At 42.8% G+C, this 24,752-nt stretch overlaps 1 protein-coding gene across 4 annotated transcripts in view; it reads left to right on the forward strand.

Moving 5' to 3' along the window:
- PRKG1 (protein kinase cGMP-dependent 1) overlaps positions 1–24,752 on the forward strand; it is a 432,157-nt gene that overhangs the window by 363,964 nt on the left and 43,441 nt on the right. For all 4 annotated transcript variants that reach the window (XM_065639324.1, XM_065639331.1, XM_065639325.1 and 1 more), the window contains one exon: positions 2,521–2,595. In XM_065639324.1, coding sequence (XP_065495396.1) covers positions 2,521–2,595 — 75 coding nt within the window. The remainder of the gene's footprint in view (positions 1–2,520; positions 2,596–24,752) is intronic.

The raw sequence follows: 24,752 nt of genomic DNA on the forward strand, positions 1-24,752 counted from the left end.
GTTAGAGGGAGGAGCTGAAGGACAAGAGCCACTAAAACTCAAGGCACGGCCCCTCATGACGGAGGCTGGTAGTGCCACATCGTGGTATTTGCAGATATTGAGTGCTCAGTGCTGGTTTTTCTGCTTATTGTCTTCTTTGGTTACTCCTATCAAGGCGATACTGGTTTTTTAAGGAAGCATTTTAAATATTTCCAGTATTTTCACTTTGGATTTTACGGTTTTGTCCTTATTTGAAAGCCTGATTTTGGTTATGAGATGTCAAGAAAGGTGGTTGTATCAACCCTCCTGGCAATGGAAATGGGAGAAAAATAAAAAAAGTATTATCCTAGCATGACTGACCCTACACAAGCTGAACTGAACTCTTGCATTGGAGATTTTCAGTTTTGCTTCTTTACTGTTTTTCCCAGTTGAGGTGAAGTTTATCCATGGAGAAAATTGGTTATGAGAACAGAATAGACAAAAATGAAGAGAGAAGGCTAGGCAGAGAAAAAAAAAGAAGTTTTCTGATTAAATTCTTGGGGAGGTTGTGACTGAGATGATACTTCAGCATTGAGACAGGCAATAAAAAAGTGACTCCATTGAACTTCAAACTCTCACTCAGTCCTAAGCCTTGCTTAAGATATTTTAATAAAAAATTCAGGGTATCAGACAAACCATTGTTACTCCTTTCAGCGAGTTTTTCTTATTTGCCCATATAATGTTTCACAAGACGAGGATTTATTTGCATTCCCCTCCCCCAAAAAATCGAATGTTCAACCCTGCCACATTATCCTAACCACATGAAAGCAAACCAAGCCCAGCTATTTTAAATGACATTTTAAGTTCATGTCTTCCAGCGTTCCAGGAGGGTTACGGTACAACCACGTCTCGCTTTATTGCTTGAATATCTGTTTGTGGTGCAAGGGAGCATTAACACACGCGTCCTGGTTTGCTCGCGCTCCGTCTTTCAAGGGGTTGACTTCATCCTATGGCACATATTTGGCACACAAAAAATGAACCTGAGCACGTCGAACGAGCGGAATTTTTCATCATTTCATTGCTGAGTAAGGAATGTTGCATCGAAAAGATACTTTGGTCTTAATTTTGGAAATTGCAGCCTGCCTTTGTCAAAAAACGCCAACGCAATTTCCACACAAGAGTAAACGGGTCTTTGGCTTCGTCATTAACGTGTTCCTGCTGCTTCCCCTCTGCTGTGGAAATTATTTCCTAGATTGTAGCATTGAAAATTGAGACATATTAAACATTCTGCTCTTATCCTAAATTCATAAATACGTTCCTAAATGGTGATTTTTTGTTTTTTCAACTTCTCAATTATTTTTTTTACAACTTCTTAATAGCCATTTCTGTTCTTCGGCTCCATGTTTAGTGCCTCAGCAGAGTCACAAACATATAGTAGCCAAAGGAACAGCAGGACTCTCGTTTCTGAAACTGTGACCTTAAGGCAGAGATGAGTCAAGGGACTGTAGTTTGCAGCAAATTAGCCCAACTCTTTTCTCATTTTGCAAATGGCGCGTTCTTTTTTGAAAACAGAAAACCTGTGTGTGACAGCCACGTTGGGAACGGTCGAAATGTATAGTAGGGAACTATGCTTTCACCTGGAATATTTTCAGTTGTATGTGTTAATTGATTTTAGTTATTAAAATTACTAAAAATATTCAATATATATTTCTTGTTTAGTCTCCAGTACTGTAATATCACTACCAAAGACATAACAGTTATATATTTTTTTTTTCTTTTCTCTCTGGCATGGTGCTTGTTAGTTGATCAAATGGTCATTGGGTCCATTTGTTTGCGTCACTCGTGATATAAAAAGATTTTCAAATTCTTTTTCCGATGTGTCTCTGCCCTTTGTATCTCCCCTGGGACAGGGGATGGCGTTAGAGTGCAGCTCAGCACCACATGTATCAAACACTCCTAATGTTTCACCCCATGTTACTCATTTTTAACCCAATTAAAGGCAAAATTTCCTCTTAAATGTCATTAAGCAATTTGGCTTATGACAATTTGCTTGCCTTTCTTCCCTCACTTTCATGTCCTTCTCTGTTTTGTTTTGGTTTTCCCCCTTTTTATTTCTCTCTGCTGTTTCTCTTAAGATGAGAAAGCTAAGATACAGAAATAAAGATTATCCTTCCCCTGGAAAGCAGAGGGATTTCTGAGGTTTCTGGTTGGAGGACAGGGAAATGGTGGTGGCATCTCACCATCACTTGCCAATCACATTGACATATTGGCTCCAAAACTTACATTGGACAGAAGGAAAACTGCAGTGGTAATTTCAGTGCGTTCAGTCCCTAAAAGAGCTGAATAACTAAATCTGCATTTTCTTGGCATTAGTTTTTGCATTTCCAGCCCTTCTCCAGCAGGCCTAAGGCTGTGTTTCCCAGCAGATGCTTGGCCCCGGCCCTGGTTTGGTTGGTCATGGCCATCCCCCCATGGAACGATGGCCCCTGGTTGCTGCCACGTTGACTTGCTTGGCTCCCAAATGGAGACTTTTCCTCTAAAAATGCCCCTTTATTTTCACAGCTCCTTCAAACACCTGATTGGCGGCCTAGACGACGTTTCCAATAAAGCCTATGAAGATGCAGAAGCAAAAGCAAAGTAAGTGTCTGCTCGTTGTGTTCAGCATGAAATCTTGACCTGATTTTTATTGACGGTACATCATTGTAATTCCAAAAAATACCTGCTTTTTCTCAACAAACAGCTTAAAAAGTAATGAATATTCCTTGAGATGAGGCTCCTTCTGTCTCTCTGGTGCTCTCCATCAGATGGGGCTCGAGGTCCATCTTAATCACAATATTGGAGTCCACAGAAGTGTTGGATCTTCAGAATTTGTCATTAAATAATTCTCTTGAAGTAGTTTGGGGTGAGAAATTAACAGATCCTGGAAAGCTCAGGTGATGAAGGAAATGGTTGTTGAACATCATTTATTTCTTAAGAGAACTCGAATCCTTCTCAGGCATTTTCACAAAGTCAAAACGTGTTCCGAGACAAAGGATGAGAAATGGAGTTTGTCAGTTTTGAATGAATACTAGACCTACTCTAATGTGAAGCAACATATTCATCTAAAGTCCTACTATAAATATTAATTCCTTTCAGAAGTGACCTGTAATGTACTTTAAAATATTTCCAGACAAACCCCACTCTTCATTCGTTCTTGTTCTATAGTTTGTCATGTCTGTATGTTGATTTATACCAACAAAATGCTTTTGAAGAGAAATGTGTTCCAGTTAGAGGGATACTGCGTAGAAGCCATGTGATTCAAGGCAAAAGTAGTTTAAAAGAGAACTGAAGTTGCTCTATGCAAAGTTGGTTTAATTTTCTTCTATTATTATTATTATTATTACCACATTAACGAAGGAAGATAGGTGTTTCCTCAAAGTCAAATGCTCGGTGTGGCTGTTAATCAGTGGTCTGCAGTCTAAATTTAAGATTACTCTTAAGCTGTCCATAGTAACTTCTCATTAAACCAGAGGGGTTTGAAATAGTGTATAACAAAGGAATTTGGCACTTCCGTGGAAAGAAAATATAAAGCCCTAATTAGTTAGGTGATTGAAAGTAACTGTTTGTTTCAAAAAGTAAATGTGTGTCCCAAGAAACTTAGTTTCTTGAACGAGACTTGCTAATATTGCAAAGTACCTGCAAATTAAGATAGGATTTTCTTTTTTTATCATCTTTGAGAGATACTTGAAATATATTTTTGATCATGTTTAATTTTTTTAAGGTACTAGAAGGCACCCTAGGGTTGCATTTTAGTTTAGAATAATATTTCCCTGCCCCAAATCAAACTTGTAAGCTTTCTTCTTCAAGTGCTAAAGCTCCCTAAAATTCCTGTTGACTTAATTAAAAAGGCAGGAGGCTTTCAGCCACTTTTACCATCCCAGAAAATAGGTGTTTGGGGCACAGAATGCAAAGTCAAATGGGCACAGTGCTATAGCAGCAGATAACGAGCTGGTAGATGTTATAGATAAGTATATAATTACATATATTAGCTGTTAGTACCAACTGAAAACATGGCATTTTAATGCCAGTAGCAACTTATGCAAAGCATTTTACAAAGTGTTGGAAAATTAATTTAAGCAACTTCAGGGAGATAGTCCCACATATCCCAGGCGTGTGCTATTATTATTTTAGATTTTGTTGTTGTTGTTGTTACTATTTCAATTATATTGATTTCCATTTGAACAAAAAGGAAGAAAACATTGGTAATGAAAATGGGGATTTTTGGGTGTAGTAGTAACGTGATGTTATTATCACAGAAACTGTTATAAGGTTATACCACGGTCCATGGGCAGCAAGCAAAATTTGCAAATAGGACTTGCCATTCCCCATGTCATAGTCTGTCTTTGCACATCTACAATTTTAAGCTGTATCGTTAATAGAGTATCACGTAGTCATTAATTATCACAGGCAACGTTTGTGTATGCAGATTGTATCGGAAGCTCTTTTGGGGTGGTTTTGTGCATTTTAGGAAGGGCTTTCAGGATCTCTTGTGCATTTTGTAATGTGTCTGTAGGGAGGCGGCAGTTTTGGACCTATTTTGGATAAACTCTTCATTTTAGGAACCAATGGGCCAATGTCAACCTTAACATTTTTGAGCTTTTATCTTCTTTATTCCTCTTATTTTCTTCTAATGCCAAGTATTTAACCTCAAGGAAGGGCAAAGTAAAGAACTCCTGGTGATGGAGGGATTGTTCCCCAAAGAGAGGAATTGATTAATTTTGAAAGCAACTTTTAGATCATTAAAGTCAGAGGCCTGCGCTTGAGTCTTGTTGCTCAAGACTGTAGGTGACAGTGACATTAGTGCCCCTCGCATATTGACATTTTGCCTTTGAAAAGGCTGTCTTTTTGCTTTCTGCCTGGAGAAACATTCAAAAAAATAAAAGCTCTTTCAAAAGATGTGGCATTTATTAGTCAAATACCATATTCACATTTGCTGGACTCCTTGAAAGCAAGTGTACGCCTGCAAGAAGATGAACAGAAGAGGGAAAAATGACCAAGTTACTAGGAGAGGCAAGTGAGATGCACTGTAAGCTGTTTTGGAAAGTTTTATTGCTCTAGAGCTTTTGTTTCTGTATCTCACAAGATAAAACTCCTCCGGGAGAAAAGTCTGCTTGGCAGAAGTTTTAACCTGGATTATTTTTCAAGCAGCTGCTAATTAGCTCCAGCTAATTGTCCTTCAAGGGCTTACGTTTTCCGAGGGGAAGTCTGTCAAAGGGAAGAACTCGACACATAAAGCACATTCGGGTTTGGTGAAGCTTTACGCAACTCAAATCACATAAAAGGTATTTTTTCCTTTTTTTTTTTTTGCATCCTTGTAGCTGGCATCTCATTTTCAGTGCGTGTACGGCAGCTGCCAAAAGGCCTTTGGATGGGTAGAAAATTTCTGTATACACGTGTCTCTCTGGATATCGGGTGGATCAGGGCGATCCATGCGAAGGTCAGATGTTCAGCAGATCTAACCATGCAGAGTAAATACCAAGGACATCATGGCGAGACGTTGTTAGGGAGCATCAGACCCTGTTTTTCACTGGTGTGGTGGCCCCATTCTTGGCCAACATGTCAACAACTTAGTCTTATCAGTTAGTGTCGGTTAAGAAATATGGACAGAGATGATATGTATAAAAATATCTACAAAATGGCAGCAAATGCATTGTTGTATAAATCTACCGTATCAAGGTGATGACTAAATTCTTGTTAATTTAGGTTTAGACTGCACCCAACGCAGGGTTCACGTTCCTAAAGCAGGACTTGGCCCATGGGCAGGAGTTCATTGCAGAAATTACTACCAAGTTGGTGGCACTGGTGGGGTTTTTTTATCGCCATCCTAGAGCATGACCCTGTAGTCGCACAGCTGGTAGAGACCCAGTTGCAGACATGACCGAGAGGACGTTAGGCTGAAGTTGCAGGGTCAGAAGATCTTCCCATGTATCCAAGAGTTCTCTGGGTCTGAAAGGGCTGAATGTTTTGTTGAGTTTATCTCTTGGCAGGCTGGTGTTTTCCCAGCCAAGCCTTGAGATATGGTTCAGATTCTCCCAGGGCCTGGGAAAACGTTCTAGCAACCAAACTGCTGTAGACAACTGAGCTATGACTTTCTACCCTTGGGCGTGATTTGAAGGGAAAAGTAAGCTCTGCTTAGCTCTTGTAGGCAAAAAAAAATAAAATAAAATACAACCAGTCAAACATAGTTCAGCTGAGCAGGGTGACTGCCTGCACCATCAAATGAGGTGTCACGGGGGACCATGGCCATGACAGTTGTAGGTGTCTCTCTGTTCTTCATGGGCGTCTTTTGGGTTGTGTCCAAAGTGCCGGGCTCTTGGCCAGCACGGGCAGCCGGGACGCCCAGCACAAGGCTGTGTCAATGCTCCAGTGAGAAGGTGCCCAGGGGTCCCTGCCAAGGACACCTCAAAGGAAGTTGTGTTCTTCAAAGGCTTTGGCCTTCCCTCAAGAGGACACATCTCTCTAGGAAAGCACATGTGCACCTGGGCTGGGAAAGCAGTAGAATTCAGAAACGTTCTGTGTTTAAGCTCTCTCATATTTGATGCTGGTTTGTGAATTTTCTTAAATTCAGGTGAACATTAAAATAGTGGCTTTCATCTAAATGGAAGAACCCTTTTTTGTCTTCGTGATTATGGAGATCATATTTATAAAATGAGCTTCAACCAGCACCAGAACAGATTTACTTGTTTACAGCTAATATTTTGGAGACAGTTTTCCCTGTTAGTTTTCAAGCTTGGGATTGGTGGTTCTCCTTAAAATCCATTCCTTGTGTTTAATCTCTTAAATCAGAAATAATTGGTGCATTATCTGTGAGACCATATAATTAATATTCTATTCCTTAGATACATTCAGGTAAGTTAACAAATTCATCAACTAATGAATGGTATAGTTAAATCCTTACCAGAAAAAAAGGTGGAGAGAGCCAACATGTAATTTGGTTCGTGTTCTAAGAAAACAGGAGTTTCAGAAGAACGGTGCTCGTGTCCCATTGTCAGGCCTGGCCACGTTGGTGTTTGGGGCATGAAGGGGATACCTGAACGAGCAAGTCTCTTCTCCCAGGGAACAAGCGCCAGGACCAGAGGAAACGGCCTCAAGTTGCACTAGGGGAGGTTGAGGTTGGATCTGGGGAACAATTTTTTCCCCAAAGGGCTGTGGGGTATTGGAACAGGCTGCCCAGGGCAGTGGTGGAGTCACCATCCCTGGAGGGGTTGGACAGATGGAGATGAGGTTCTCAGGGACATGGGGTAGTGCCAGGACTGGGGGAATGCTTGGACTCGATGATCTTGAGGGTCTCTTCCAACCAAAATAATTCTATGACACTACACATAGATCAGTTCCAGCTGGAGCCACTACTGCAGCTCCCATAAATCCAAGAGGAGACAGGTGGTTTCTCCTGTAGTTGTTGGTGCCAAGCGAGGTGAGGGTTCACCGTGAACTCCAGGCACACAAATCCCTTGTGCTGGTGTCTTCCTTGTCCAGAAACTCCTGAGGTTAATCCCTGCATGCTACTTCAACTCCTACCAAGCTCATCCGATGAGGTCCTCTTTAGCTTGGTCCCACCTTTCCGTGACCTGGCTGTAGCAGGGGAGAGCCTCTCCCGTGGCCCAGAGACAAGGACAACACCAAGGTGGCCTTCACCTCTCGTGACCAGGGTCCCCACGCTTTTTCTCCTGTCACATCCAGAATTAACCTGCCGATGCTGATCTCCTGTGGCAATGGGGCTTGAAGTTAAAACCAGATGCTGGTGCCTTCATGCTGTCGCTCTAGGCGCTCTGCAGACGTGACTTACTTTGGTTGCACTTTTTGCTGCTTTTTTCTTTTTATATTTTTTAATTCCAGCTGCGTTGCAGCCCCGGGGGAATACGTCTTGGTACTTGCAGCCAAAATTGTCTCATTCTCACAGGACTCAAGGAGATGGGGAACTTTGCATAGGAATACAATGCTTTTCCATTTTCTAGCAGCTTTGGCCACAAATGCCCTTAGTCTTTATTCAAGCCGTGTTTTAATATGAAAAGCTCGCTCCATCCAAACCTTTAGTTTTACTGGCCAGAGCTGTCCCTTTTTTCACTTTTTCAGCTCCTCTCTCACTACGTTTAATCATAACAAAGCATCCTACCAGTTTGTTGACTTAGTTTTGATGCAGAGGGTGGTTATTCGGATTTTTCAATTAACCTGTGTTCTTCGTAGATACTTTTCCACCTTCCACTCTGGATTTAAAGGTAAAATCGACTTTATTCTAATGAGAAAGGTACAGATACACCTTAATACTTCGACCAAGCAAGGTGGTATGGTGCCCTGTCTTTATTCCTTTAATTTGCTGCTTACAAAATGATATATATATACAAAATGCAATACCTTTTAGCAGTAGGTTTTTGAAGGTGCCAGTTTAAGCGAGGTTTTTGGCTCTCCACCGTAAGCCAGTGGTCATGTGCATGGCCCAGGGCTGCTCCTGGCATCTCACAGCGGTGCTGCCATCTGCTTTTGAATGCTTCCCCCGAGCTGTGTCCAATATCGTGTTTGCAAGATGAAATCCCCATATCCCTCATCCCATCCAGTTTCTCCCTTGCCAACGTGTTTACAAGATCAAGTATTTTCAGTGTCCTGTGTGGCTCCTCCTTGGAGGACCTTTGCTGGCTCTGCGCGCATCTCCTTCCTATATAGCCTTTTGGTTTGCTTCATTAGGTTGTCTTTGAAAATTATTTTAATAGTAAAGTTGTCTCTGGCAGTTGAAAGCTTATTGCACGTGGATAGATCCGTGTTAGTAAGCAGCACGTATCCAGAGGAAGAGATGTGTAGAGCAAAACGTTGGTGACAAGGACCTGCTGTATGGACTGTTTGCGTTTCGGTGGGGTTTTCCTTTGGGCTACTTCAAGTCTGGTTCCCTCGACTCAATTTCAGACAGTGCCTGGGGGACATAAATCAGCTCTTGAGGCACATCTTCCAGTTTAACATCACCTGAGAGGAGCTGAGGTCTGTGCTCTTGTCCCCCTCAGAGATGTATGAGGGACTCCTCAGGGGGACTTGCTTCAGGAACACGTTCCTCATCTGGGCTAAGAGATATTTTAATGCGTCTTGCCTATTGAAGACTGCTCTTTATTGATTCCCTGATTGCAGTGGTCGTCCGAGGGTGGTTGGCAGTGATCTGGTGACGCGTGTTGGCATGTCTGTGGCGTAGACATCTGCGCTTTGGTGGTCTGTAGGTGCAAGGTCTGGCCAGCCTCTCCAGCAACATATTAAGGCTGGAGTTGGCCCTTCAGCTTCAAGAAATGGGCCATGGCACACGGCAGAAACCAGCTTATCTTGATGCGAACTCCTGTTTTGGTGGGATGGGAAAGGTTTCCAGATCCACTGGTGCGCGGTGGTTTTGACCTACAGCCAGTCCAGGGGGTTTGGGTGGATAATAAACAATTTTGTGTATTAGCAAAGGATGCTTTTTATTTATTTATCTTGTTTTCTTTTAGATCAGATAAGCCAAAAAAATATTTTAACCCCAGCCAAAAGGGAAATTTTCAAAGTGAAAAAGTTTCAAAATGGGAGCCACCAGTTGAAAAGAATGATTGCATTAAGGTCGGACTTTCTGTTGGGCCAAGCTTTGGAAAACTCTGTCTGAAATAATTCACCAATACACGGAGTGCGATTAGATTTGTAATTTTTCTGCAAGAAAAATATTTTCTGGCTTACAGCATGAGGAAGGTCTGGGCAGCCTGTGAGCTGTAATAATTGGCTCCATCTCCCCATGTCAATTGTTTTCGGAATTAGGGACCATATGGGAAGGAGCTTTTGCCTCGGTTATCCGCGGTGCCAGACTTGGGGGAGAAACCTCGTGGGACGTGCAAAAAGGGGTAAAAAAAAGCTCATTAATGCTATAAGAAGCAGGGGTTGCAATCATTTCTTTTAAACTGTGTAAATAATTACAATAATTCTCTACTTGGTGAGTGCTGTGGAGAAATCATATCTGATCATTGAGACCTGTTAAGTTTATATGAGTTTAAATATCTTGCTCTTTAGAAAAACCGAGACTTCAGATAGACTTGTTTGGCCTCTGGTATGCAAGAGGTTTTTTTCTTTCTGCTGGGGAATTTTGCATATAACAGAGTTTAACCTTAAATAATTTGTAATTTCATGCTGAAGCCACTGGTAGTTTGTATCCAAGTCTGGCTATTGCATTTTCCCAGCTGCTGTAATAAATAGGTGTTTGCTTAGAAAATCAGGTCTCACAAATAATTTTAAAAGGCAAAAGCCCATCGAGATAACGTGCAGGGTGATATGCCTAAGTGAAGGTAGTGGAGCTGCTAAACCGTGACTTTGTTTTTTAAAGGTGAATTGCTGTTTGCTTAAAGACTTGCATTGCTTATGCAGAAATCTGCGACGGGTAAACTTTATGGCTGCTTTCCTCTTGAGAAAATGCACTGTGTAATGCACTGTGTTGCTCATGAGGGATATATTAAATTAGCTTTTAAAACCAGGTCATTTTTATTTAGGTAATAATCTATATGCTTTCCTCTTGCTAACTTGACCTTTCGATATGATAATGGGCTGTATCAGATGTCAGATGGAAGCGCTAGTGAAAAGAAATCCGTGCCTTTGAAGCAGGCTGCTATTATAATATTGTACTGCATTTGTTTTATAGAATTAGGGCCCGTACTGATGAAATAAAAATGCAGCAGAAAGCTTTCTGACGATAATGAGTCTCATTCCAGAGGAAACAGAACAAACGTTGCGGTGAACACGTCCGTGTGCTTGGCAGTTGCAGTTGTACGTGGTAGGACTCAATGGAAACGGAGCTCTTTGTGTTTGAAATATTAACCATTCCTTTGGCATTTAGCTAAATACTTTTTTCAGAAGCCACGGAGGAGGCTTTACTAATCCCGGTACGGTCGCTTAGAGGTTTGTGTCGCACAGTCTTGGTAGCTTTAAGCAGAAACCTTGGCAAACTTTGGCGGCCGTGAGGCTACGGTAGCATTCAGACATTTTTGCACAGTTTCTGAGTCTGTACATTTGGCACGCAGCACATTTTTGGGCCGTCCTGAAGATTTATCTAAATAGCTTTGTAAGGATAACGCCACGGGAAGATGGGCTATTTCTGTCCTGCTTTCATCTTCTTGCTTAAATAACAGAGAGGCGCTTGAACGGTGTCAAACATATTATAAATAAAACTCAGTGATCCCTCTGCTATAGGGAGCTCCCGATTTTTGGGCCTGCTGGACATAGTTGTGGGATCATTTGTGGCTTTTCCAGCGCCGGTGTCACCTGCTAGACCAGTTGTCCTTGGTTGTACCCCACCAGCTCCTCCGAGATCCACCACGAGCTGGATCAGGCCTCACTTTTGTGTCCAGGTATTGGTGAGGGAAAGGAAAGAAGGAAACGTGGAGCTGGTGAGAGCTCCAAGGTGAATATGTGGATGGTGCTGGCACCTGGGAAAGGTTTGAGGGGAGGAAATTTGGGCTCCGGGAGGGAAGCACCGGGGAGGAGGTGGGGGAGCACTGTCTCCCTGCTGCCAAATAGACTTGGCAGAGCTGGAAAAGGTGTTGCCAGATAAAGAAGTTTCTTCCCAGTCACTCAAGAAACTTTCCAATAGCTCCCAAGTTTTGAAATGTTGGTGTATGCAGTTGAAACAGCAGGGAGAGGGGAAAGAGTAGGGAGTGGAGGTCCGTATTTCAAAGGTGAGTGAATATTAATTGTTTTCCCAGCAAAAGTTAGTAAGCGTAGTACCCAAAAACCGTATAGCAAGTTCAGTGGACCCCCGAATAATAATGGTGTCAAATTCAAAGATGAAATTCAATCACCGAACTGTGAAATGGAAGAAATTGAATCCCGCCGTAAGTGCAAAACTCAATGCAGCCTGAACTCGGAAGCTCCTGCTGACACCTCCATTCCCCCAGCAGCTGATCCACCAAAAAAACCCTTTGTTCTTCTTTCCCTTCTTCCCTGTAAAGAACACCTAATGAGTTTTCCTGAAGGCTCAAATTAATTTCCATATATAGCTTAGAGACCAAACGTAGTCCACATTAAACTCGGGATTTCTCCCCACATCTCATCCCTTCCTAGCAAGCACCAGCAGTGTTGGACACAGCAATATTGGCCGTGTGGTGCCACCTACGTTGCCAGCACTCAACCGCAAGACTCTCTTGTTTTGATTTCTCTTAATTTTGCCAAACATGAAGCACTAAATGATGCTGCCGAGGTGGGTCTCTGCCTTCAACGCCCCCACCTTTGGGAGGTGACAACCTGCTGCTACAATAACTTCCTCTGTAATGCCGAGTAAAGGAGGTTTATTTTTAAAAACCTGATGCTTCCAGTATTTTTGATGGATCCTGAGGAGCTGCTGCCGTGTGATAACATTATTGTATTTTCCATTTGCTCGTTTGCAGCACTTAGGGCATCCCAAGCCCACAGCTGGGCAGTGCACTTATTTATCCTGGCTGTGCTGTGCTCCACTTACATCGATTTGCCTTCAGTTGCATTTGCTGTATTTTCTCAGTGCCCGACTGAATACTCCATTAAATGATTGGGGAAGTGTCTAAACCTTTAAATCATCTGGGGAAAAAAAAAAAGGAACGATTGTTCTCATGATTTAACTGATCACACAGGTTTTATATAGGTGTAGGAAGATAAAACATCCAAAATGTAAATAACATTAAATTTTGAATGTGCAAAGAAGCTCAGTGTCTGTAAACCTTTACAGAGAATATCAAAGTCTGATCTTGCCCATTATATTGGTTAATGTGAAACTACCTGGAGGTTTATGACAGGGCTAATGTAATTAAATTTCTGATGTAAGTTAAAAGGACCTCATTCACAGCTGTATTTAAAATTAATTTTGTTAGTGGGAATGGAGTGTTTCTTGCTCTCTCTGCTCATCGCACCATCACATGCAGACATTTTTGCACTCTGTCTTTAATATCTCTTAGGTTTTCTTACTTCATGTCCAGGTGCAATTGTCGGGTTGCTCTATTGAAGACATCAAATAACATAATTTGTTGATCGCAAAACAAGGGATTAGCCCGATACAATGGAGCTCAAAACGTATTTGTGGAATTGCGGTTGGCTCAGATGTTGATTATCTCCTACAAATAGCTGTGCTGTGCCTCCACCAAACCCATCAGAGCTCCAGGATCCTTGTCCCCATCTTAGGCTCAAATTAAATCACGAGCTTTGCCAGACGTTGGCGCATTTCCTAATCCTTTATGCTCGAAGAAGATGCTTTCTAATACAGGTGCATTTCTCGCACGCTGCCATTTTACCGGGTAGCTATTCCTTAATTCACTTGGAGGCTGTTTGCGCGCAAGAGCAATATCGTTCGTCTCGGATGGCAAAACGTCATTCTTGTTGCCTGGAATTCTTTTAGGAGCCGGTAATCAGGCGCGGGCTGGCGGCAGGCCAGGGAACGGCTGCCACTCAACACGTGGGGAAATTGCTTGGGAGTCCCCACAGATGCTGGTTTTCACAAATAAAATAAAATAAAGCTAACTACTTGGCTGCTTTGAAACATTAGCCATCTCCTTAAATCCCCGCAGCTCCCTAGCTTGCTTTCTGGTTTCATATACTTAGGGAAACGAAAGCCTTATGTTTCTCTTTGAAAGATGTTTTACGCTCCCTTATCAACCCCGCCGCTTCCAAATGAGCTACTGGCATAACCGGGCAATACTTGAATCGTTATATTTTGCATCTGGGTCAGATTTGGGCATGAAAATGTTTGTTAAGCGTTGAGCATGTGCTCAACGAAGGCGTTACCTCCTGCGTGTGAAAAATAGTGTATCAATGAGAAAATACAGCTCCAAAGTTCATGTCTTGGGTTTACTGCTGCTTGAGATGCACCCTTGCTAAGTATTGAAGCTGACATTTAAAAAAGAAAAAAAGATTACTTTTCATCTTTTAGTGTTGCAGCATTTGCGAAGGGTAAGGTCCTGCAAGACCGAGTGCTGGAAACACGTGGAGCGTGTTCGGTGCCTCACAGCGTCCCTTCTAAAATTAAATATAATCAAATGCTTTCCTTCCAGTCAACTAAAGCAAAACTCTGGTAACTTAAACCTCCTGTAAGTGAACTTGTTGAATGCAGAAGCAAAATTAAGAGTATTTTCTCTCGTTTCTAGATGTGTTTCAACCTCTCTATTTTTTTTTTTTTAAGCAGGCAGGTTTTTATCATTGCCTTGTTATCCAGGACAGCTACTGTCTATTGCTCTTGGAAATGGAAAAGGAAAAAAACAAAACACAGACTTCTCAGGAGAGAAATACCAGGTGTAAAGGCTGGAAAGAAGTAGTCCTGGGTCTTCCCTTTCCTGATGTGACACACCAGGGTTGGTGATGGTTTCAGACGAGGGCAGATACAGAGGCAAGAGTCCCTCGAGTGAAAAATCCTTTTATAGTGAATCTCTTTGAACGGCTTCAAGCATTTTGCAATATTGTTTTGAGCACGAATAGGGGAAAGGATTTGTTTGACGTGCAGCATCTCCTGTGCCATTTAATAGAGGAGCTGAACATAAAAAAAGGTGAACTCGAGATGTGCCAGGGGCCATATCGCTCAAGAAGCCAACCGGAGCCACTGATAATTAATTCCTTTTTCAAGTCACTGAATGCCGGATGTCACGGTTTGACTTGGAAAAGAAAAATCATACTTACCTGAGCCGTTGTAAAGTTCTCCTAATTTTCCACAAGTTTTAGTGGATGGAAGTGCTTGGAAGATGAACGTTTCTAGTAGAGCAGGTCACCCCTTTGGAGACGGCACAACGAGGGTGCTCAGACCTAAACACTAATTGGGGTATTTGTGCTTGAAAGGGCCTTTAGAAAAAAATTACTACATTCACGTATTTTAAATCATATTTTATCACCGACTTCTCAAAACTATTCAGAGTTTGAAATAATTTGCAGTGATCTTGTTACGATGTGAAGAATACTACTTTAGTATTGGCAGTTCACCAGGGCAATCAAATTGCTAATGTTCCTGAAGTCATCCATCTTAATAAACGCCTTTCTCTAGGTTTTTTAAGTGAGTTCTGTTCAAAAAAAAATCCAGCAATGTATTCAAAATATAATACATCAACTTATTTAAAAGTATGAAGAAAGCATCTGGCCTGGTCTTTGCACAGAAAACCATTTTTACAATGGAAGGGCTTTTTAGAGAGCTTTGATCTATATGCCAATATTCATTTAAAATGATAAAGTTCACCTTTCAAAGTCCTAAACCCCTGCGAAATTAGTGCTTGTTGCCCCATTCCTGCAATCCAAAGCACTGGTGTCAATAGAGGAGAATCAACAGTGATTTGGGGCCATTGGGAGATTGAGGATCAGGCCTGCAGATAAGGAGAAGGTATTTTGCTTGCTCCGAAAATGAATAATCTAGAAAACAATTCCATTTCAGAAAGCGCTGTCAACCTGATAACAGTCAGCACTCAATGACTGCAGTCTTTACAGTTGATATGCTCTGTATTTATTTGATAAGCTGCTGCATTATCTGGCTCTTCTATTAGAAAAGAACCCGTACCCAGCGCCTGTTTGTCGTATTTGTACGTCTAATAAAACATAACACTGCCATCTTAGACCTGTTCATCTGTATTTTACGCTTTCGCTCTTTACTCTCAGTTTCTATGGGAACCTGGGCTGTTATGGCAATAGAGAATAAAGAGAATAAAGAGCTGGAAATACAACTCAGTTTCTCTGCTGAATTGCCACCGTTGTGTACCTGGCACAAACACGCTTGGAGCCAGATACACCGGGAAGGGAAAAATCAAGGCAAGTTAAAGGCAAGGAAGTTGATTGTACCTGAGTTTTCTCCTTCCAGAAGCATCTTGATGGGGTGCTTTTATCCTTTTTCCTCTGAAAATCCGTGTATGATGCTTAAAAGTTAAGTTTACATTTTCTGAGGAGGAGATAACAATTGTTATTGCTTTTCCTTTCTGGCTCTTTTAGTGCAAAGTGCTGCACTGCAGATAAAAATATTTTTTAAAACATTTCCTTTTGGTGTAATTAACTACAGCTCATGAGTCGGGAACAGGACGTTCATGTACAATTCTGTACATTTTGCAGAGCAACATACTCTGGTTCATATATTACAGTATATCATTTAATATCAGCTGCTTCAGTATGTGTTGGTGAATCAAGGTGAGTGATGTAGATGAGCTGAAATAATTAGTAGGAAATAATGAGAAAAGCCTCCTCAAGGACATATACACGGTGTGTATATGAATTCCTTACGAAATGTTTGCATTCCAGTCTAACTTGGAAGAATATCCATGTGATGTTTTGAATACAGAGTGTCTAAGGTTATGCTAAAAATGTGAAGATAAATCTTACATCTTTCAAGAGGTCTGGATTTAAAAAACAGTGGATTTGGCAAACTTCGTAAGGATATATACAGAAAAAGGTTTAGAAAGAGTGGGTTTTGGTGGAGCTAATACTGATTGGACTTCCAAGCAGTTTCTGAAATGTGTGATTCAGGTGTTTTAATGTTGATGCCCATCAAGGTGGATGTCACAGCTATGTTCCTAAATACCTGTTAATGCCGATCAGCAGTGAGATGCTCCTCGCAGATTCAGCTGAAATGATCACCCTTTGGGATGCTAAGTAGCCTTTAGGCTATTTTTTTCTCACAAATACTTATTTTTAAGGCGAAGGAGGCCTGTTGGAGACCACCTGATCTATGGGCTCTTTCCAGAACTCGCGTTTCTCTGCAAGTTGATGTGGCAACACCCTTGAGACAACCCTGCTCTTGGCAGATGGCTTTTCTTCTCATTTCTTTTTCTTTCTAGTTTCCTTGAAGCTGGTTTGGGCTGGTGTTGCTGAGTGAGGTTTGGTAGGTTGTAGTGTGAGATGAACGTGTGCAGCTCTCCCTGCTCCCACCCTTTGGGTCTGGAAGGACCAGGGTAGCTAAAATCCTTTAATTTCTCAGTAGGGTTGAACAGCACCATGAATAACCTTGAGCAAGTGGCTTTTCTCTCTCCTTCAGCTTCCTCATCTGAAAAACACCATCTAAGATCTAATCCAAGATGTTACATCAGAAAGCGATGCTGTTATATTATCTCCGTCATCCCACGTTACAACTTCAGGATATGTCTCAGTGTCTACGGTTCTTGGTCACTTTGTCCTTGCGGTAAAGAGATTTTAAAATTACCTTTAGAAATAACGTTCAAAAGGGGAGTGGTGGGTGCTCAACCTCTTAACACAGCATCTAGAAGTAGTTTTTTAACCACGCCAGGAAATTGGTTTCGTGGGTCTTTATTTTCACGCATCTCTTTATAGTTGGTGTTACCCCATAAACATATATATGAGCTGTCTGTTGGCCATGAAACTGCCTTCCCACTTTCTGCCAAAGGTGGGAGTACTTGGGCCAAACCCTTGTTCAAAGTGAGTTTTCTTTTTTTTGCAGTGAAACTTCATTCTCCACTTGTCCTGGGCAAATACGTGTCCCTTAATGCTGTTATATCCCTGGATTATACGGGCATGACTTCCTGTCCTCTGCAGCCTTGAAATGTCCTTTTGTGCCTCAGAGTGTCTTTTGGTTGTTCCAAAAGAAGAGAATGAATAAAATAGCAGCTAGATTACCTTTCCTTCTACTTCGTAGGTCGTTTGGGGGATTTATGTTTTGTAGATTTTTGTCAGGGTAAGCAATGATGCTGTAGCCTTGGCCACCAGCTCTCCACTGGTCCTACTGGTCCATCCCCATGGTGGGAGAGTACTGAGGCTGATGGCAGAACCGTGTGTTCTCCACAAAGTGGTTTCTTCCCACCTCCACTGAGGCTCTGGACCTCTCCGGTGGCCTACAGCTTGGAATGACATTAACAACTTCATAAAGGTTTACTAAAGATGTAACCCATTCAATTAAAACAACCGGATTGCTTGCGGAGTCTAGGTTTACCCTTCTCAAGAGGACCAGAAAGGTCTTTTGACCTTTGGCGATGAGCTTTTAGGGTGTGAGAAATAGGGGAAGAGTAGCTTGCTGGTATCTGCCGTGGGCTGGGATGTTCTTGGGGGTCTCAGGGGGGCTCCCCTGGGTGTGGGAGATTTCCGGCTGGTAGGATGGGTAAACCCAACCTTCCGCTTCGTAGCGTCGTATCTCAGATCCATAGGTGGCAGAGATGATTGCACAAAGAGGTTGCCTGCGTAGTAGACATGGAGGACCCAGGTGGCAGATGTAGCCCCGTTGATGTGACAAGATCTGGACTCCCCATTTAGACAGCAGGTGGCCTTGTCACCCCCTGGTCACCACAGGAGCTCTGCTCCAGCCCCCTCAGGAAGAGCTGGAGGAGGAGAACCGTGATGATCTCAAACTCTGAATTCAGAGAGATCCCCCGCTGTGTCTCGCTCCATCATTTGTTCTACTGGACACCCACCCTTTTGGTTTGCGGGGGTAATATGACTTAATCCCTCCGGTTCATCACTACTGACTCTCACGGGGAGCATCCAAACCATCTCAGGATGCCTCCAAGCACAGACAAGCTGCAGGAGGCTGCCCCAAATTCCAGGTGGTTTTTGGCAAGTCTCGTACCCTTCCATTCAGCCATAATGAGGAGCTGCTGCAAAGACTAAAGGTTAAATGACAAATATCACAGAAAGGATAGGTTGATGCTGCTGCAGCCCAGTGGTTTCAACAGCAATAAAGCATGAAACTGCCCTGGCAGGTTTGGAAATAGGAATACTACGGCTGCTGTCAAAAGTGTTGTTGCAGATCTTGCATAGCCTTGTCTAGAAAGCATTGAAACCCATTCAACTAAAAATTTTTTTTTAAAGAAAAAAAAATCAGGTTTTTTTATACCATAATAAGATAATCAACTGCTACCTATTTAAAAAGCAAATTTGTATTTATCCCTGCTGGATACAGATGTTCCTAATTCCCCGGTATCACTTGGAAACAAGTTCTGACCTTCCCTGGGCTGCCTGGTGTTAATCAGGACTCGGCAGCGTTCGATGCTGAAGCGCTTGACAGTAACAGTTCACAAAATTATGCTTGTTTGGCATGTAGCTGAGTTCAGGCCTTTTCTAATTAATTTTCAGGCAAAGGGAAGCTAATTTGAAACCGCCGCTCCTAATTCCAGGAAAAGAAGATGGCATTAAGCCTCTTCGGGGAGTTTCAAGTGACAGCATAGCCATTAGCGCAGGGGAAATGCAGGAAGACAATCTTTATCAGAAACCATGTGTTTGACTATATAGTTATTCCCCTAAAGTCACTTTTTACCCTTTGGCTAAGTATTATTTTATTACATTAAAAAATAAGAGTTATTTGGTCTCTCTATCCTCGTGGTGAGCAGCAGTTAGAATTTTGTTGCTTATTAAAGATGCTGAAAGAGGGAGGAGAAAAACATACTTGTTAAAGCAAGTGCGTGATCCTCTTCAAGAACAGAAATGGACTGTTTGGAAAGGTTTTGTGTGTAGACTGACCACCAGGTGCTATTGGAGAAGTATTTGTAGTGCAAGAAGTCCTTGCTGTGGTCTGGGCTTTGTGTAATATCGTGGAGCAGAGGGGATCATCTCTCTGCGACTGCTTAGGTTTCCGTCGGAAAAAGCAGCTCTGGGCATCCCTGTGCCACAAAGATACTTAAGAGTTTAATGAAAAAACGTGGATTTATTACAATAGTATAAACAGTGGCACAGTCCTCCTCTTAGGTGGGCTGGGAGGATGCTGAGCTCCATTTCCTGCACCTGAAACCCTGGTTGTGGAGCTTCTCATGGGGATCATGACAACCCAGGATTGTTTTGCTGCGCAAAACTCTGCTCCTTCGTGGAAAACCTTTCCAAGGGCTCCTGCAAACGCATCAAACCTGGAGAGGCTGCAGGAGGATTCAAGGGCAATATCACGACGTGCTTGCTCTGCCTCTCCCGGCACATCCTCATGGTCGTTCTCCAGAGCAGATACTGGGCAAAATGGACCTTGGACCTGATCCCAGACATCCCACAGGTGAGCTGTTCTTGAATAAGTCTCCGTAGCGTATCTTCATTTTACAGCTAAGGACATAGATACGGAGAGATGAAGCGAATTAAGCAGAAGTCAGAAAAGCTACGGCAGAGCTGGAGCCGGCAGCGTCCTGCTCTCTCCCACCTCCAGGTGTAAATGTAACTGGAAGAGAAGGAGGCAGAGTGGAAGAAGCCTTCACCTGCAGAATTATTTCCTGGTTTATGAGCTAACGTAGGGTCATTATAGCAAATAGGAAGAGAATTTTGACATTTTGGACTTCAGTTGTGAAAGAATTGGTCTATAAAACTTAGGTACTTAAATATGCACAAGAGTTCCTTATAGCAGAGCGTGTTCAGCGCTACACCAGATATTAAACCTTTCGATACTTCCAAAGAAAAAACAGATTTTAGTGAAGCAGTGTCTCCTTTTATTTAAAAAAGTGTTGAAAATGCCAAATCGTAGGTAATTTTCAGGTCCGGCTTGCTCAGTCCTTACTCCTGTAAAGGAGTAGAGGGTTTGTATAAGGGCAGGTTGTTGTCTCCTCCTGTCCTGCTCATCCCTGACATTCTCTGGCTTCTGACCTGAGCACCCAGTTGATGCTTCCATGGGATTGTTACAAACTCTTGGGGAGGAACAATAATCTCTCAGCCCATCTTTTGACATTAGAAGTTGGGTTTATTTTTTCTATGCGTATCAATTCATGTCTGTTTAATTTCATCTCTATCGACAAGTCACCGAACATCCTCAAGTCCTTCTGCAGCTCTTCATGGTTCACCCTGTTTTTAATGCTACTCTGCGTAGCTTAATGTTAACAGAAAAACTCAGCGCTCTGCTGTTGAACCTTTACGCCCATGAATTTTAAATCCATCAAACGGCGCAGGTCCCAGCACAGCACCAGGCTGCTCCTTAAGACCTTTGCTTTTGTTTCCTGGCACCTTCTTGCCTGTAATTACCTTTACTGGGGAACCTCCTGAGATGCTTTTTGGAACCAAATAAACTCTGTCAAGCAGCTCAGCCTTGTGCATGAACCCTTCAATAACTCCAATATTTCCCTTTATGGAAGACAACATACCTAATTTCTTCCTGTGTCCTCTAATTCTACTCTTAATGATTGTTTTCACTAATAAAGATACAGACAATAAAATCTGTATCTCCCCAGATCAGCTCTGCAAACCTTTTAAAATATTTTTTTCCTGCCTCCTGCAGAGGCGGTGAGGATGTTAACCTGCCGGTCAGCAAATATACATGTACTTCTGATATATTTGTGCTACCTATAGGAAAGGTAGGTGGGGAACATGGGGGACCTTGGATTGCTGCAGGGAGCAAAGGGGCGCTGGAGTGGGTATTGATATGGGGCTAAACTGGGAATACTGGAGTTATTTTGTGAAAATAACGATGTTGTTTTGAAAAAATAAGGCTACTTGTAAAAGCAGGAGAGAAACCAAATGCAAGTCTGTAAGTGTACAAGGATGTCTCCTGAAGGCCAGGCCTTGCTGAGGCTGGTTTAAGTGGATGGGTGTGTGGGAATGAGCTGGAAGTGGCCCCTGGAAATGCGGGGTGTTCCTGCCCTCCAGTGGAAATACAGAAAAGTGCCTCGCACGAGTGGTCTCGGCTGGAAAACGGACAGGAGCCCACAAAGGGATGCCGAGAAGTTTCCAGGAAACTCGTTGCTTTTGGTCCGACGCGCCCCGAATTACCACGGGCGTTTCTCTCCCCTTGGTCCTCTCCAGGCTCACCTGCCTGGTGCTGGGACACCCATCATCGCCTTTACTCAGTTGAATTCTCCAAATCTGGGGCGCTGAACCAAGGAGATGATGTGTAGCCGGTGACGTTTCAGTGTCGTAGTGCGGGAAGGTGGCTTGGAGGTGTGTTTTGGGGAGCAGTCAAGGACGCGGGGTCACGTTCAGCTCCTGGGATGCCATCAGCCCTTCGCCAGAATGAGCTGAGTACGTGCCAGACGTGTTAAGAAGTATTTTCCTCCATTAGAAGAGTGGCAAAAGAGCTGGTGAGCTGTGGTGTGAAGGATTTTGAGCCTTCCGGCTTCCTGGTGTTCCCCAAATGAGACAACCTGCGTTACTTTTCAAGCCAAGGAGTTGTCTGCAGCAGAAAAACTTAGGGGTTAGGGTGGTTTCTTTGGTTCCTTTTTTCCCCTCTCTCTCTAATTAGCACATGGTAATATTCAAATGTTGACAAAGCACTTGGTATTTTTCTCATGTGGTGAATTTAGGATTAGCATCAGTGAATAAGTGAGAACTATGTTTTTCCCTCGTGTTAGCCGCCATGTGTTAAAGAAACGTCTGATAAAGAACTTCCTTTTATCTAGTAAAGACAAGTCGTAAGATTGAACAGCTCATCTCTCCCCATGTAGAACACAAACGGGCTCCCGGAGCAGGCGCCAGGCGCTGCGAAACACAACCCTGCGCTTTGTTCGATGCTTTCAGTCGTTACAAGTCAGAGTCTTGAGTGTCTCAGTTTATTCCAGTTATATACAGACGCACTGGAAGTGCCTCCCCGCATCGAGACGTCGCTAACCCTGCGTTCTCTGGCCATGCCCAGCAGCAGGTACTGAGGAAAGAGAACAAGAGCCAAGAGATGCTTTTTGATTTGTGACCCAGTGATTCAGGCACTTCCTGCGTATCGATATATTTAGTAGCCCTTTGTGTTTCGTTTTTTCCCCTGAATCTGCTCGGATGCTTTTCATTGCACACCCAGGTTTTACACCTCTGTCGTCTCCTACCTGAGTTGCTTTTTTCCCGGGAAGGAGCCCCAAACGTGGTCATTCCTGCAACAGAAACCAATCCAGGCCCATGCTCCTCACCGTCACGCTTCTCGGTACCTTTTCCAGTTCTACTCTCTAGGTTTGGAGATGGGAGAGAGGGGGTAAAGGTGGACAAATCAACCCATTGCTGCAGGTATAAGATCAGGATTTTTTATTTTCCTGATGTTCATCACTGCATTTCTACGGGATTTCAAGTGAATGTATCTCGGTATCTTGAAGTCCTTGTGCAATTTCTCATCTTGGGCTTTTGTTTGCTGTGTTTGGTGGTTTAGTATCCTTGACCAATGTTGTCATTTTACTTATTTACCCCTTTTTTACAGATCATCTGTAAAGATGTTGAGCAGGAAAGATTTGAGCACCGCTGGCCACCATCCCACCATCCACTAGGAAAACCAGCCACTTATTACTATCTGCTGTTTCCTATCTTTAGGCTTTTTTTAATCAATGCAAAGGCCTTTCTTCTTGTCTCACAGCAGCTTAATTTCTCTAACAGCCTTTCAAACCTTGTCAAGTGCCTTTTGGATATCCAAGCCAACTCTACCGACCAGATCTCCCCTGCCCATGTGTACATCGACCCCTTCAAAGAACTCCAGTAGGCTTGTGAAGCATGTTGGCTCTTCCCCAAAGAAGTCAGATTTATCCATGTGTCAACTCATTCTGTTAGGACAGATGTTGGGCTTAGTCGAGGACAGCGCTCTGGATCACGTCAAAAAGCCACTTCCATCCCTTGGCAAGCAGAGCTGGTTACAAACCGCAGTTTGTAGTTCACCTTGAGTTCATGCAGAAGTTCTGGGTGAACACCATCTGGGCCTGGAGATGGCTTAATGTTCCTTTGGTCAACTTGGGTCCCCTACCGCCACTTCAATCAAAGGCGGTGATTCCCCTGGGAAGGAAGATTGCGGTGGGAGGATCTCCCCAAGATCTTCCACGCTGAATCCAGGGGTAAAAAGTGCACCGAGCTTTTCTTGCATGGCTTTGTTGTTCTCAGTGTGCTCTTTCTAGCGCAGGAGCCTCTGGAGACCCTGCAGCCTACGGTCAGGCTCCTTGCTGCTGCTGGGATTGAGAAGGATTTATTATTTGTTTTTAAGCCTTTTGAAGTTGTGACTTGCATTATTTTTTTTTTTTTTCCGTCCTGCCTGATGATGTTTTTCCTTTCAACAGGACAGGGTTTGATTCTTTTTTTCTTTTCTCTTTATTGATTCGTTTGAAACCACTTCATATTTGAAGGATGCCTTCTTGCTTTTAATGTACTGTCTCGTCCTGCTGTTCAGCCATGCCAACCTCCTTTTGACCTATTCTAGGTCCACATTTGATAGACAGTGTATTTGCTGTATGCTTCCAGACACCTACATGCTGCTGCTAAGATTTAATTCTCCTAAGCAACTCTGTTAGCTACTCGTTGCATTCCCTTTTTGAATTTTTAAGTGCAAGAGCGGTGCTTTTATTTTAAACCTCTCCTCAGACCTCCAGCTATATTAAATCTCAATACATCATGGTTTTGTTACACGGGGATTCTTCATTGGTGGTACTTTGAAATGGGTCTTGCATACTATTCGGCGTCAAGTCACAAGTTTTCTTTGTTCTTGGGTGACCTGATTAGCCATCTCCTAAAATAATTATTAATCGTGCCTAAAAATTCAGGCTTGACAGATAGCGTGTCTGGAGTTTGCTGTGCACTCATGCTGGGTGTCCTGGCTTTGTGGAGGTCTCATTGGAGCTCTTTCAGCAGATCACTCTCCTTCCCTGTTTTGGCTGGAATTTCCCTCTAGAGATGACCTGCGTGACACGATAATTTGATTTGTCAACCTGATTTAACACAAGAAATCACTCTTTCCTTAGGCCAGGCTATTTGGTGTTACCTTCATCCCAGTGATGGTCATGTCATGCCTCCTAGACATTTGTCGTACCATAGCCTTGTTGAGAGCTAGACCTTCAAATTCTCCCATTCTTTCTTAGATGTTTGTGGGACAGCGGGTGCACGGTTGCTTTAGTTTTTCTATTTCTCTGGATTTTCTTTAAATTGACCCTTCATTTTGATGCTTTTTCTTGACTTTTGCCAGATACTGGCCTTTGTTATTTGTGTAGAGTTGTTAA

The sequence above is a fragment of the Caloenas nicobarica genome, chromosome 7 (genome assembly GCF_036013445.1).
Source record: "Caloenas nicobarica isolate bCalNic1 chromosome 7, bCalNic1.hap1, whole genome shotgun sequence".
Lineage (NCBI taxonomy): Eukaryota > Metazoa > Chordata > Aves > Columbiformes > Columbidae > Caloenas > Caloenas nicobarica.